The sequence below is a fragment of the Schistocerca americana genome, chromosome 3 (assembly GCF_021461395.2).
Source record: "Schistocerca americana isolate TAMUIC-IGC-003095 chromosome 3, iqSchAmer2.1, whole genome shotgun sequence".
NCBI classification, from domain to species: domain Eukaryota; kingdom Metazoa; phylum Arthropoda; class Insecta; order Orthoptera; family Acrididae; genus Schistocerca; species Schistocerca americana.
Window position 1 is genome coordinate 876,602,025 of NC_060121.1, and position 13,595 is coordinate 876,615,619.

The window sequence follows — 13,595 nt, forward strand, 5'->3', positions numbered from 1 at the left end:
AAATTATGCACAGTGAATATAAATACTGTAGATTGTTTTTGTCTTAAAAAAAACCAAGTAGATCTGTATTTTTTTAAATGTATGGGTATTACAGTGGGCAAATAAAAATAATTAAGATGTCGTGGATAAAGAATCTGTAGACGACTTGCCTACAACAAATAATTGCATAGCCATCCGGTATAATGAGTTAACGAAAAAATATTTATTCGTGAAAACTCACAATGAGCAGGAAACTAAAAACAACAGAGAAGTAACAGAAACTAGGAGATCCTATAGTCTTACGGCAAAGATAAAAAACAACACATGACCAAAAAAAACTCTCGCGCACTTTTGATCTCACTTTGCACCAGACATGAAAAATATCACTGCCACACAGCCCCCCCCCCCCCCTTAAAGTGCGGAGCCCTAGGGATATCTTGATACTTGAATTTTATTCAACGTGGAGCTGTGGTGTGCGTCGGGTATCTCGGGGGCGGTGACGTTGTTTGTGGTGGTGATTCACCTGTCTCAGACGATGTACTGAGCGGTGTTTTGGTATGCTCTGCGTCCATCATGTGTTGATGCACAGGCGTGGTGTCAGAGGTCGGAGAGGGTAAAACCCATGCTGGCTTGACACATTCAATTGATACCTTTGTCGGAACACCATTGTACATTATGTCCACAGTATGCTTATTTCTACTCAGCACCTGAAATGGGCCCGTATATGGTGGTTGTAAAGGCGATTTGACTGAGTCTGTTCGCAACATTACGTGAGAGCAATTGTACAAGTCTTTGTGTACAAACACCTTACGGTTACCATGGCGAGAAGGTGGCGGGCAACGTATATTTGTGCAGTGATGTTTTAACTGCTGCACCAAGTGTGTGAGGCCCTCTGATCCAGGTAGTAAGGTTGGTACTAAATAATCTGCAGGAATCCGTAGCGGCTCGCCGTAAACCATCTCGGCAACTGATGCACCAATATCGGGTTTATGAGCTGTCCACAGGCCTAACAACACTAATGGTAATGCTTGCGTCCATCTCTCTTGATGACACATCAATGCTGCTTTGAGTGTTCTGTGCCATCGTTCGACCATACCATTACTGGCAGGGTGATAGGCAGTTGTGGTGGCGTTGGAAACCGCACATTTTGGGTAGCTCGAGGAACAACATAGATTCGAACTGACGTCCTTGGTCAGTTATGACATGAAGGGGGCATCCAAAACGGGCAACCCACGTACACAGAAATGTCTTAGCAGTAGTTTCGGCTGAAATATCGACTATTGGAGTTGCACCTATCTATGGCCGTAAACAAATATCTGTAACCCTCTGACTGTGGGAGAGGTCCAACCAGGTCCACGTGAACGTGTGCGAATCTAGCAGAGGTACCTTGAAAATCTCCAATATCAGCACACACATGTCGTCCTACTTTACTCTGTTGACAAGGAATGCAGGAACGTACCCAAAGGCGCGCGTCTCTTTTCATAGAAGGCCACACATAGCGGTCTGTCAGCAGCTTTATTGTAGCGTTGGCTACTGGGTGCGATAGTGTGTGAACACTGTCGAATACCGTCTTGCGCAGTATTACTGAAATGAATGGTCTTGGTCTGCCTTGAGAAAAGTCGCAGCACAGCTTCCGCTTGGAGTTAGGCACCTGAATTTGCTCGAACTTCAGACCTGTAGACGGGTCGTTTAACAGCTGTCGTAGCTCTGCATCCTTGGTAGTTTGTCGGTTTCGGAAGGGCCTGTATCGCCGCGATCTTCTCTGGCAGAGGCAATATACCTTCTGATGTCACAGTATGGCTGAGGAAAGTGACTTGGTTCTTGTGCACGACACATTTATTTTCGTTTAAAACGACTCCGTAGTCAGATAATGCTTGCGAAGTTGACACAGATGCTTAATCGGAGGTCACCAATTATGGAGGTGACTTGCCTACAACAAATAATTGCATAGCCGTCCGGTATAATGAGTTAACGAAAAAATATTTATTCGTGAAAACTCACAATGAGAAGGAAACTAAAAACAACAGAGAAGTAACAAAAACTAGGAGATCCTATAGTCTTATGGCAAAGATAAAAAACAACACATGACCAAAAAAAAACTCTCGCGCACTTTTGATCTCACTTTGCACCAGACATGAAAAATATCACTGCCACAAATCCAAAAGAATAAAGGAAATGAGCGCAAATAAATATTAAAGACAGTGATTAAAATGATGTGGAAAAGGATATAAAAATTAAAAAAAATTATTTCAAATAATTAATTGAAGAAAAATAATGATCACAGACACTTCAAAAGAGATTTGGAAAAACAGATGGCACCTACCACATCTCAAATCTGTGAAATGTCAATCAAGAACACCCTCAGCCTTCTGTATGGCCAATTTCATTTTATTTTTGCTACCAGTTTCAGCACAACACTATGGCATCTTCAGGCCCCCGGACTGAGGTGTAGGAAAAATCACACGTCTTGTACAATCGAAATAGGGGCAACATACTCACTGGTATCCAAGGAATTCTTTTGAACAACACAGTCACTTCATTTGTCAATGATTGACTGTTAGATAGTGAATGTTTGTCTAACTGTCTGCAAAAAGCAAAAGAATATAAGGTCGTGCAACCACCAACTTTTACGATGTTATTTGCATCACCATTACAAACACTTGGGTACATAAGTGCACATGTAATGAAGCACAAAGGAGAAAAGGAACAGCTTTGAGCAGCTGGGGGTTTGGAAAAGTTACAGGCAGTATGCAGACGGTCACTTACACACAAAACATTTCTTCAAGGTTCACATCCCCACAAGGGAAGCAGAAGAGCTATGAGAGATATAGATCCAGCTAAAGGAATTAACTGTAAAGCAACAGTAGACAACTGGATTTTATATACAAAGATTTAGATTATTTTCAGTTGGTGATTTCGTCTCGGTTGTCAGCCACGTCACACACTCAGCGCAAAGCAGTGCTGTCGGTAAATGGTCATCTTAAGTTTTATCGACTTTGTGTCCAGTCTGCTATATCTGATGATGATACCTGTCGACAGAGTGTGTTAATCCCACTAAAAAGGAACTGGATGAAACTATATTATTAGTGTCAGAGAAGGGTTTAAATTTTGGTCCCACACTGAAACTTACTCCTGTTGCTGTTTTTATTTGTGCTGCTAAACTAGTCATGCCCCACTTCCATGAGACCAGGTGGAGGAAATGGGGCTCGGATCTCCCGCAAGCTTCATCGAGCACTACCCCCACGGAGCAATATTTTATCTTGTGGAAGTGCAGCTATCTAGTCTGTTAGAAAAAATTAGGATTTACTTATGCTTCCAGCCAACAAAGACTGGAGGTATGTTGATGACACTTCCATAGTTTGACCTCATGGGATTGATGCTTTGAATCCTTTTTTTCAGACCATTTAAATTGTCTTCATCCTAATGTCAAATTTACAGTGCAAGTTGAGAAGGGTGTCAGACTTCCTTTCCGTGACGTTTTGATTCACTGAAGTGACAATGGGACTTTGGGCATAGTGTATATCGTAAACCTTCATGTACTGATCGTTATCTTCATGTGACCAGCCGTCATCCATCACACCAGTACATAGGGTCATGCAGACTTTGCTGAACAGAACCTATGCCATTTGTGACATATGAAGTTCAGTTCAGAAATTGGACCATAGTTTTTAAGCTGAATGTTTATAATATTCATCAAATATGTCATTCTCTTCAGTTCAGACCGCCAGGGAAACCTGCACAGGATACTTGTAAATGGTTGCATTTTTACCTTTTGCTGTGAGTATTTCAAGAATTTTAAGAAGGTATGACATCAGAAGTATATTTATGCCACCGTCTAAGCCTAGGGCTCTTCTTGGGTCAGCAAAGGATGACTGTGACTGAGGAAACACAAAGTATAAAAAATTCTGTGTAATTATGGGATGGATTATATTGGCCACACTATCCATACTATTCAGGACTGATGTGTAGAACACCATCGTGAAATGTGTTTGCTCCAGCCGGAGAAATACACAGCAGCAGAATGCTGTCTTAATGAGAGATATTTTATCTGATATTAAACAACAACAGTCTTCACTACCAGCAGCGGATTCTTTTAATTAGTGTTCTGTTAATGATGTATCATTTTGCCCATGTCTTCCACCAGTGTGCTACTACTTCATGTGGGTTTGAGCGCAGCAGCACTGCTACCCATGCATGTGCTTGGACCAGCCATGGTGTACCAAGGAACTGCTAATTCTGTTGGAAACTCAGTTCCGGCGATAGTGTGCATCTCTATACTCACCCAGTTGGTTCATTGAAATATTGTGGCTGCATAAATAAGAGAAGTACCAACAACTCTTACTGGTAATTAGACAATGTCGGAGCCCAACATTGCAATTTTTGCACTGTCCACAGTAGGACAGGCCTGGAAGGATTGAACAAAGCCATGATCTGTAAGCAAATAGAACTACCTACTGTGCAATGGAACTTGGTAACACCATAGATAATGGTGAGCACCTCTTTTTCTAGTGGAATGTAATCATGCTGCACTTTGTTTAGAGTTTTTGAGGTAAAAGCAATAGATCTGTCAGAAGAACCAATTCTATGGGAGAGGAGCACTCCAGTCCCTTTAGAAAATGCATACATAGCCAACACAACAGGCTTAGCTGGATCAAAATGAATCAAATTAGCTGAAATGTGTCCTGACATTCTTGGGATGCACAAAGGGAATATCTTTCCGGTGCAGCCTGTCCAGCATAACAGCAATTTGTGCAGCATTTGCAATGAATTCAATATAATAAGTGAGCTTCCTCATGCCAGCTAGGAGCTCCTAAATGTTAGGGGGCACTGCCAGATCTTTAATAACTTTTGGACAAAGGAGCATTTGTCCTTGTTGCACTTTAAGCCAGCTACAGAAAGAACTTGAAACATGCAGTCTAAATTTACCAAATGTTCAGCAAGCATATGACACGTGACGACAGTGTTGTCCAAATAGTTTGTGCTGCAAGGGACATTACTGTTAATTGTTCCAGGAACTGTTGAAAAATAGCAGGAACTGAAGCACTTCTAAATGTTAGTCTCTGAAACTCGAACAAACTCAAGTGAGTGTTGACCACAAAATATTGCTTGTACTGCTTGTCCAGTGCTAACTGGGAATATGCTTACTGTACGTCAGTCTTAGAAAATAATCTATGGTGTCCTAAACTGTCCTTTAATTCATTCCTCTGGTCATGGGAGAGGAAACAAATCCATGACAGTTTGTGGGTTTACTGTGGCTTTAAAAGCAACACAAAGACGTAAACCTCCTGATGACTTTTTGAAAATGACCTAAGGCGATGCCCATTGACTTGCAGAAAGGGGCTGGACAACTTTGTGTCTTCCCATCTTTGCAGTTTGTGAGCAAATTGCTCACGTATTGCACGGGGGACTGGCTGAGTGCGAAAAAATCGCGGCTGCCCAATGTCTGCATTGGTAATGTGTGCTTCAAAATAATTAGCCCTTCCTAAATCTCATTCAAACAATTCACTGTACTTATTACACAAGTCAGAAACAATAGTGTGAGGCACTGGAACACTGCCAAGAGAGGTGGCACAGTGTTAGCACGCTGGACCTGTATTTGGGAGGACAACAGTTCAAACCCTCAATTGACCATCCTGATTTAGGTTTTCTGTGATTTTCCTAAATCTTTTCAGACAGATGCCACGATGGTTCCTTTGAAAGGGCACGTGCGATTTCCTTTCCCATCCTTTCCTTACCTGAGCTAATGTTCCATCTGTAATGACCTCATTCTCCCCAGGATGTTAAACACTAATCTCATCTCTCCACTGAAACACTGATTTCTAACACTTCATCTTAAATTCGCAGGTTGAACAAATCAAACCAGACTACACGAAAAATGTTTGCACTGCTCCAAGAACTGAGTACATGAAATGAAACACATTTCATAATTTCATGAAAAGTTGCTGGCAAACAACACATGCCAAGTAATGGTATTCCAGGTCTGTTATATGCAGACAGAACAGAAACAGGATTTGATGTTATGGGCTACTGATCCTTAAATATGTGTCCTTATTGATAAGGAGAACAGAAGAACCCATACCTAACTGAAATTTAACTGTCTTTTAAGTCACTGTTAGTTGAACAAAAAGTTTGCTGTGCTGTCTGCGTACTACAGTAGAAGATTTCTGCAATGCGTAAATGCGAGCTTTCACTTGTGCCGACTCTAATGGCACAGACTACTGACTACTGGTTTCGGTCAGCAAGGACCACCTTCAGATCTGCAGCAAAATATAGGAAAAACACAAGTATAACTAGTGGATTGTGTACAGCTCAAAAACAATAAAATACATCATAATGAAAAGTATTACCGACATACATATGAAAATTATGCACTTTATATATGACGAGGCATACCTGTTTTCAGACCAAGTCCTAATATAGCAATAGTGGCATTGTCAAAAGAAAATCACAAAATCAGCCTAGCATTGTCACATATGTATAAAATATGGTCTATACTAGAGTCATCTTGTTAACAACTCTACTGTTCACAACAAACTGGTTACAGTAGCCACAAAATTTTTGTCATCTTGTTAAATGTTGCAACTGCAGGCGTACACGTATTGTTCAATTACATTATTGTACAATATGGAATAAAACGAAGAATAGAGTCATTAAAGTCTGTAGTGGATTTACCAGATATATAAGTCATTGCAGTAATAAGATGCAACAAATTAAAAGCATGATCAAAGTTAAATTCTTAAAAAGGAAATATTTAAGTGACAATAATTTGGATATGCTCTTGTGCTGAATTTTAGATAAAAATGTAATGACATACCTAAGAATGAGCTTACGGAGTTCATTGTTTGTTGTTGTTGTGGTCTTCAGTCCTGAGACTGGTTTGATGCAGCTCTCCATGCTACTCTATCCTGTGCAAGCTTCTTCATCTCCCAGTACCTACTGCAACCTACATCCTTCTGAATCTGCTTAGTGTATTCATCTCTTGGTCTCCCTCTATGATTTTTACCCTCCACGCTGCCCTCCAGTGCTAAATTTGTGATTCCTTGATGCCTCAAAACATGTCCTACCAACCGATCCCTTCTTCTAGTCAAGTTGTGCCACAAACTTCTCTTCTCCCCAATCCTATTCAATACCTCCTCATTAGTTACGTGATCTACCCACCTTATCTTCAGCATTCTTCTGTAGCACCACATTTCGAAAGCTTCTATTCTCTTCTTGTCCAAACTGGTTATCGTCCATGTTTCACTTCCATACATGGCTACACTCCATACAAATACTTTCAGAAACGACTTCCTGACAATTAAATCTATACTCGATGTTAGCAAATTTCTCTTCTTCAGAAACGATTTCCTTGCCATTGCCAGTCTACATTTTATATCCTCTCTACATCGACCATCATCCGTTATTGTACTCCCTAAATAGCAAAACTCCTTTACTACTTTAAGTGTCTCATTACCTAATCTAATCCCCTCAGCATCACCCGATTTAATTTGACTACATTCCATTATCCTCGTTTTGCTTTTGTTGATGTTCATCTTATATCCTCCTTTCAAGACACTGTCCATTCCGTTCAACTGCTCTTCCAAATCCTTTGCTGTCTCTGACAGAATTACAATGTCATCGGCAAACCTCAAAGTTTTTACTTCTTCTCCATGAATTTTAATACCTACTCCGAATTTTTCTTTTGTTTCCTTTACTGCTTGCTCAATATACAGATTGAATAACATCGGGGAGAGGCTACAACCCTGTCTCACTCCTTTCCCAACCACTGCTTCCCTTTCATGCCCGTCGACTCTTATAACTGCCATCTGGTTTCTGTACAAATTGTAAATAGCCTTTCGCTCCCTGTATTTTACCCCTGCCACCTTCAGAATTTGAAAGAGAGTATTCCAGTTAACGTTGTCAAAAGCTTTCTCTAAGTCTACAAATGCTAGAAACGTAGGTTTGCCTTTTCTTAATCTTTCTTCTAAGATAAGTCGTAAGGTTAGTATTGCCTCACGTGTTCCAACATTTCTACGGAATCCAAACTGATCTTCCCCGAGGTCCGCTTCTACTAGTTTTTCCATTCGTCTGTAAAGAATTCGCGTTAGTATTTTGCAGCTGTGACTTATTAAACTGATAGTTCGGTAATTTTCACATCTGTCAACACCTGCTTTCTTTGGGATTGGAATTATTATATTCTTCTTGAAGTCTGTGGGTATTTCGTCTGTCTCATACATCTTGCTCACCAGATGGTAGAGTTTTGTCAGGACTGGCTCTCCCAAGGCCATCAGTAGTTCTAATGGAATGTTGTCTACTCCGGGGGCCTTGTTTCGACTCAGGTCTTTCAGTGCTCTGTCAAACTCTTCACGCAGTATCTTATCTCCCATTTCATCTTCATCTACATCCTCTTCCATTTCCATAATATTGTCCTCAAGTACATCGCCCTTGTATAAACCCTCTATATACTCCTTCCACCTTTCTGCCTTCCCTTCTTTGCTTAGAACTGGATTGCCATCTGAGCTCTTGATATTCATACAAGTGGTTCTCTTCTCTCCAAAGGTCTCTTTAATTTTCCTGTAGGCAGTATCTATCTTACCTCTAATGAGACAAGCCTCTACATCCTTACATTTGTCCTCTAGCCATCCCTGCTTAGCGATTTTGCACTTCCTGTCGATCTCATTTTTGAGACGTTTGTATTCCATTTTGCCTTATGTTTTCTCCTTTCATCAATTAAATTCAATATTTCTTCTGTTACCCAAGGATTTCTATTAGCCCTCGTCTTTTTGCCTACTTGATCCTCTGCTGCCTTCACTACTTCATCCCTCAGACCTACCCATTCTTCTTCTACTGTGTTTCTTTCCCCCATTCCTGTCAATTGTTCCCTTATGCTCTCCCTGAAACTCTCTACAACCTCTGGTTCTTTCAGTTTATCCAGGTCCCATCTCCTTAAATTCCCACCTTTTTGCAGTTTCTTCAGTTTCAATCTGCAGTTCATAACCAATATATTGTGGTCAGAATCCACATCTGCCCCTGGAAATGTCTTACAGTTTAAAACCTGGTTCCTAAATCTCTGTCTTACCATTATATAATCTATCTGATACCTTTTACTATCTCCAGGATTCTTCCAGGTATACAACCTTCTTTTATGATTCTTGAACCAAGTGTTAGCTATGATTAAGTTATGCTCTGTGCAAAATTCTACAAGGCGGCTTCCTCTTTCATTTCTTCCCCCCAATCCATATTCACCTACTATGTTTCCTTCTCTCCCTTTTCCTACTGACGAATTCCAGTCACCCATGACTATTAAATTTTCGTCTCCCTTCACTACCTGAATAATTTCTTTTATCTCGTCATACATTTCATCAATTTCTTCATCATCTGCAGAGCTAGTTGGCATATAAACTTGTACTACTGTAGTAGGCATGGGCTTTGTGTCTATCTTGGCCACAATAATGCGTTCACTATGCTGTTTGTAGTAGCTAACCCGCACTCCTATTTTTTTATTCATTATTAAACCTACTCCTGCATTACCCCTATTTGATTTTGTATTTATAACCCTGTAATCACCTGACCAAAAGTCTTGTTCCTCCTGCCACCGAACTTCACTAATTCCCACTATATCTAACTTTAACCTATCCATTTCCCTTTTTAAATTTTCTAACCTACCTGCCCGATTAAGGGATCTGACATTCCACGCTCCGATCCGTAGAACGCCAGTTTTCTTTCTCCTGATAACGACGATACGGAGTTCATGGTATAATATAAAAATGATAAAATAAATAAAGAAATAAGCCAAAAGAATGAAAACAGACTACAGTAAGTAATCAGTGCCCTCTGTTGGCGTGACCACCAGAGTGCTGCATGGGCGAGAAGTGGCCAGAGGAGCTAAACCGCGGTACACTTCGGCTATGAAAACATGCATTGCATACCATAATTGTGATGATGTATGCACCGAAATGGACCTCCATCTGTGCCTGACATTCTGACCAATCTTTTCAGTTACTATCGAATGGGTGAAAGTCAGAAATAGCAACTGGCGGTGGTGCTGCTTACTGCAATAGTAACTATCATCTGTCGGTCACTGAGCAGCATTTGTTCAATCTGCTGCATCAGAAATGGAACAACTTTGTTTAGAGACATTTTCTGTGGTGGCTCAGACATGGTTAAATGCCTTATATGAGACACAAAAATATCAAAATATACGAGAGAAACTCAGTACGGACAGAGCATGGGAATGAGGTGCACATATCAACTTTGTAAGCAGGCAAGGAAAGTCTATAGAAATGACCAGTCTCGACACTATTTGTCATACCAAATGAAATAATTTGTAGGTACAGTCGTGTGTTCTTTGCTTTACTCTTTGAGGGGGCTGAGAGTGTACCTCAGCATATAAAATATTAGATCAATGTATAATAACATGAAAAAGATGGAGTACTTTTAACTTTGTTACAATCCATGTCCACAGGAATGTCATGAGTATTCAATACTGTCACTCACTGTGAATGTGTCACTTGATACAGAACAAGATACTAGTCTTCTAACAGAGTGCAACTGACCATAAACTTTTATGCAAAGTTCTGTATAATACAATTTATGCACTGCTGGCTCTGTAGAGAAACGATGCTGTCGTCTCAGGTGGTGACTGCTGACTGGGGTGAGCGTCACTGAGTTGTGACATAAGCAAGCAAGCCCTCTAGTGCAGTGGCGGTGGTGTGTGTGTGTGTGTGTGTGTGTGTGTGTGTGTGTGTGTGTGGGTGGGCGCACGCGCGCGTTTGTGCCCATGCTACGGTCTCTCATTCATTGTTGCTTCTGGTATGTGGGTATGTTTACTTGTCATTCTGTCACCAGGTACCATCCATGTCAAGGTACTTCATTCCTCAGACAACATCTCAATTCTGATCCAGTTGCTGCATACTAGAAAATAAAAATCAGCATTGTTATCATTTTCGTAATTGACTTCTAAAAAGATAATTTTCTTGTAATTCGGAATATAACTGTATGATTCTCTTATCAGAGAAAGAGATCGTTTCCCTTCTTTGAAGTCTGGCACCAGATTCATATCATTCCATTGATTCCCTTTTTTAAAAAGATTTTGAAAGTAAAATACTTTTGTGTCATGCCCTTGGAACAATGGCTTCATTCCACTAACAGTCCTCTAAAAATTGAAAGGAACTTATTACATATTACTCCTTTTTGGTTGCAGATAGAAGTCAGGGCACCCATCTTCAGATCTTTTTCGTGAGAAATTCGTTGTGAATGATTTGAGGTTCTTGCTAAATAGAGTTATGTATCTGGAAATCAAAAAAGTGTTTCCATGTTAATACTCTTTGTGTAGAAAGAATTCTAGAATGAACATCCACCCCAGACCGCACACCTAATTCAAAACCCAATGATGAAGGCTGCAGGGTATGGTGTTCTCTGTTGCGATTGGTCGAGACTCTGCTGCTTCCAAATCGGACAAGAGAGATGTGACCACATCTTGAAGAAGTTGTGAAAGTGCCGCATGTGAACAAGGCTCACTCAATAAGACAATCTGTGGAGAACTGCTCACTCTCTGATTTTAAAAGAAGTCTCATAAAAGATTTTCATGAATAACACCGAGAATTGCCATCTGGTTGTCAAATTCAAAGATTGACATGCCAATATGTTATGTATGTATATGTTTTGTAATGCTGTATGGTAATACACTAAACTAATGCCATATGGTAATACACTAAACTCTCACTAATCTGGCCATTCCTGGAACACATGGGTGCTGGATTAGTAGAAGTGCTGTATTATTGAAAGGGTATGAAATTTATGTTAATAACATAGCGGATATACTTTATTAGTTCAAAATACAGCTTTAAATATATTGGGGATATATTTTATTAAATCTAAAGATACAATTGTAAAAAACATAGGGCCTGTGGCTTTTTAAATCCAAAAATACATTAATTTTCAAAAAAAATGTTGTTCTTCAGTTTATACTTAATTATATAGTAGTACTGGATTTTCCATTATTTGAGTGTAATAGTACTGTAACATTCACTATGAAACATGTCCAAATTTTTATTTATCACAATGATGATACACAATGATTGTATGCTTTATCACACACAACTGCTTCACAAGCATTAGATTGTACTGCATGTATTTGGTTGTTGCATAATATACTCCAGGAAGAAGCTTGCAGCTTTAGCAGCAGCAGTGTGAGAAATCTTCATGCTCTCACCTCCGATGTGCTCTTCTTCATCACTTTCATCAATACTTTCCTGCACACTTTTGATTATTTCTTCATCTTTTAAGGTTTGGTTTATCTCACCATTTTCCTCTTTCAACCACTTAGCAAAATCTTTGTCAATTTCTCGTCCTTCTCCTCCTCCTGGAAGCTTGTGGAACATATCAGTGTACAAAATATAAGCAGTGGATGCTTCCGAACTGACTGGCTCATCGCTGTTGTTCAGTAGTGGATTCAACCCTGCATTTGTGAATGACCACACTTGTCTCCAGCTCTTTATTATGGAAGTGCTCTCCACTTTTGGGGCATTGTCAATAACAAGAACAGCTTTCAGTGGAAGCTTTTTCTTCTGCAGCTCTTTTCTCACAGCTGCTACAAATATTTTGTGGAACCACCAAGAGAATATTTTTTCTGTTCACCCACATTGTCTTCTGAGTGAAATATTGCACTGGCAATGTGTTTATGTCACTGTGTTGCAAGTGTCGGAAGTTCCATGCGGCTTTTCGCGGATGATGCTGTAGTATACAGAGAAGTTGCAGCATTAGAAAATTGTAGCGAAATGCAGGAAGATCTGCAGCGGATAGGCACTTGGTGCAGGGAGTGGCAACTGTCCCTTAACATAGACAAATGTAATGTATTGCGAATACATAGAAAGAAGGATCCTTTATTGTATGATTATATGATAGCAGAACAAACACTGGTAGCAGTTACTTGTGTAAAATATCTGGGAGTATGCGTGCGGAATGATTTGAAGTGGAATGATCATATAAAATTAATTGTTGGTAAGGCGGGTACCAGGTTGAGATTCATTGGGAGAGTGCTTAGAAAATGTAGTCCATCAACAAAGGAGGTGGCTTACAAAACTCTCGTTCGACCTATACTTGAGTATTGCTCATCAGTGTGGGATCCGTACCAGATCGGTTTGACGGAGGAGATAGAGAAGATCCAAAGAAGAGCGGCGCGTTTCGTCACAGGGTTATTTGGTAACCGTGATAGCGTTACGGAGATGTTTAATAAACTCAAGTGGCAGACTCTGCAAGAGAGGCGCTCTGCATCGCGGTGTAGATTGCTCGCCAGGTTTCGAGAGGGTGCGTTTCTGGATGAGGTATCGAATATATTGCTTCCCCCTACTTATACCTCCCGAGGAGATCACGAATGTAAAATTAGAGAGATTAGAGCGCGCACGGAGGCTTTCAGACAGTCGTTCTTCCCGCGAACCATACGCGACTGGAACAGGAAAGGGAGGTAATGACAGTGGCACGTAAAATGCCCTCCGCCACACACCTTTGGGTGGCTTGCGGAGTATAAATGTAGATGTAGATGTAGACACACCATTAATGTTATGCACTGTTTCTGTTGCTTGTACCCATGAGCGTCCTTCTCATTCTTGGCAGGTAATGTTTTTCAGGGAAACATC

The 13,595-nt window shown here is 40.4% G+C and overlaps 2 protein-coding genes across 2 annotated transcripts in view; one reads left to right on the forward strand and one right to left on the reverse strand.

Moving 5' to 3' along the window:
• LOC124605491 (forkhead box protein J3-like) overlaps positions 1-13,595 on the forward strand; it is a 62,405-nt gene that overhangs the window by 2,450 nt on the left and 46,360 nt on the right. The gene's annotated exons all lie outside the window — the stretch shown is intronic.
• LOC124606456 lies at positions 435-938 on the reverse strand. The gene has a single exon (XM_047138438.1). The coding sequence runs from the start codon at positions 936-938 to the stop codon at positions 435-437; it is 504 nt and encodes a 167-aa protein (XP_046994394.1).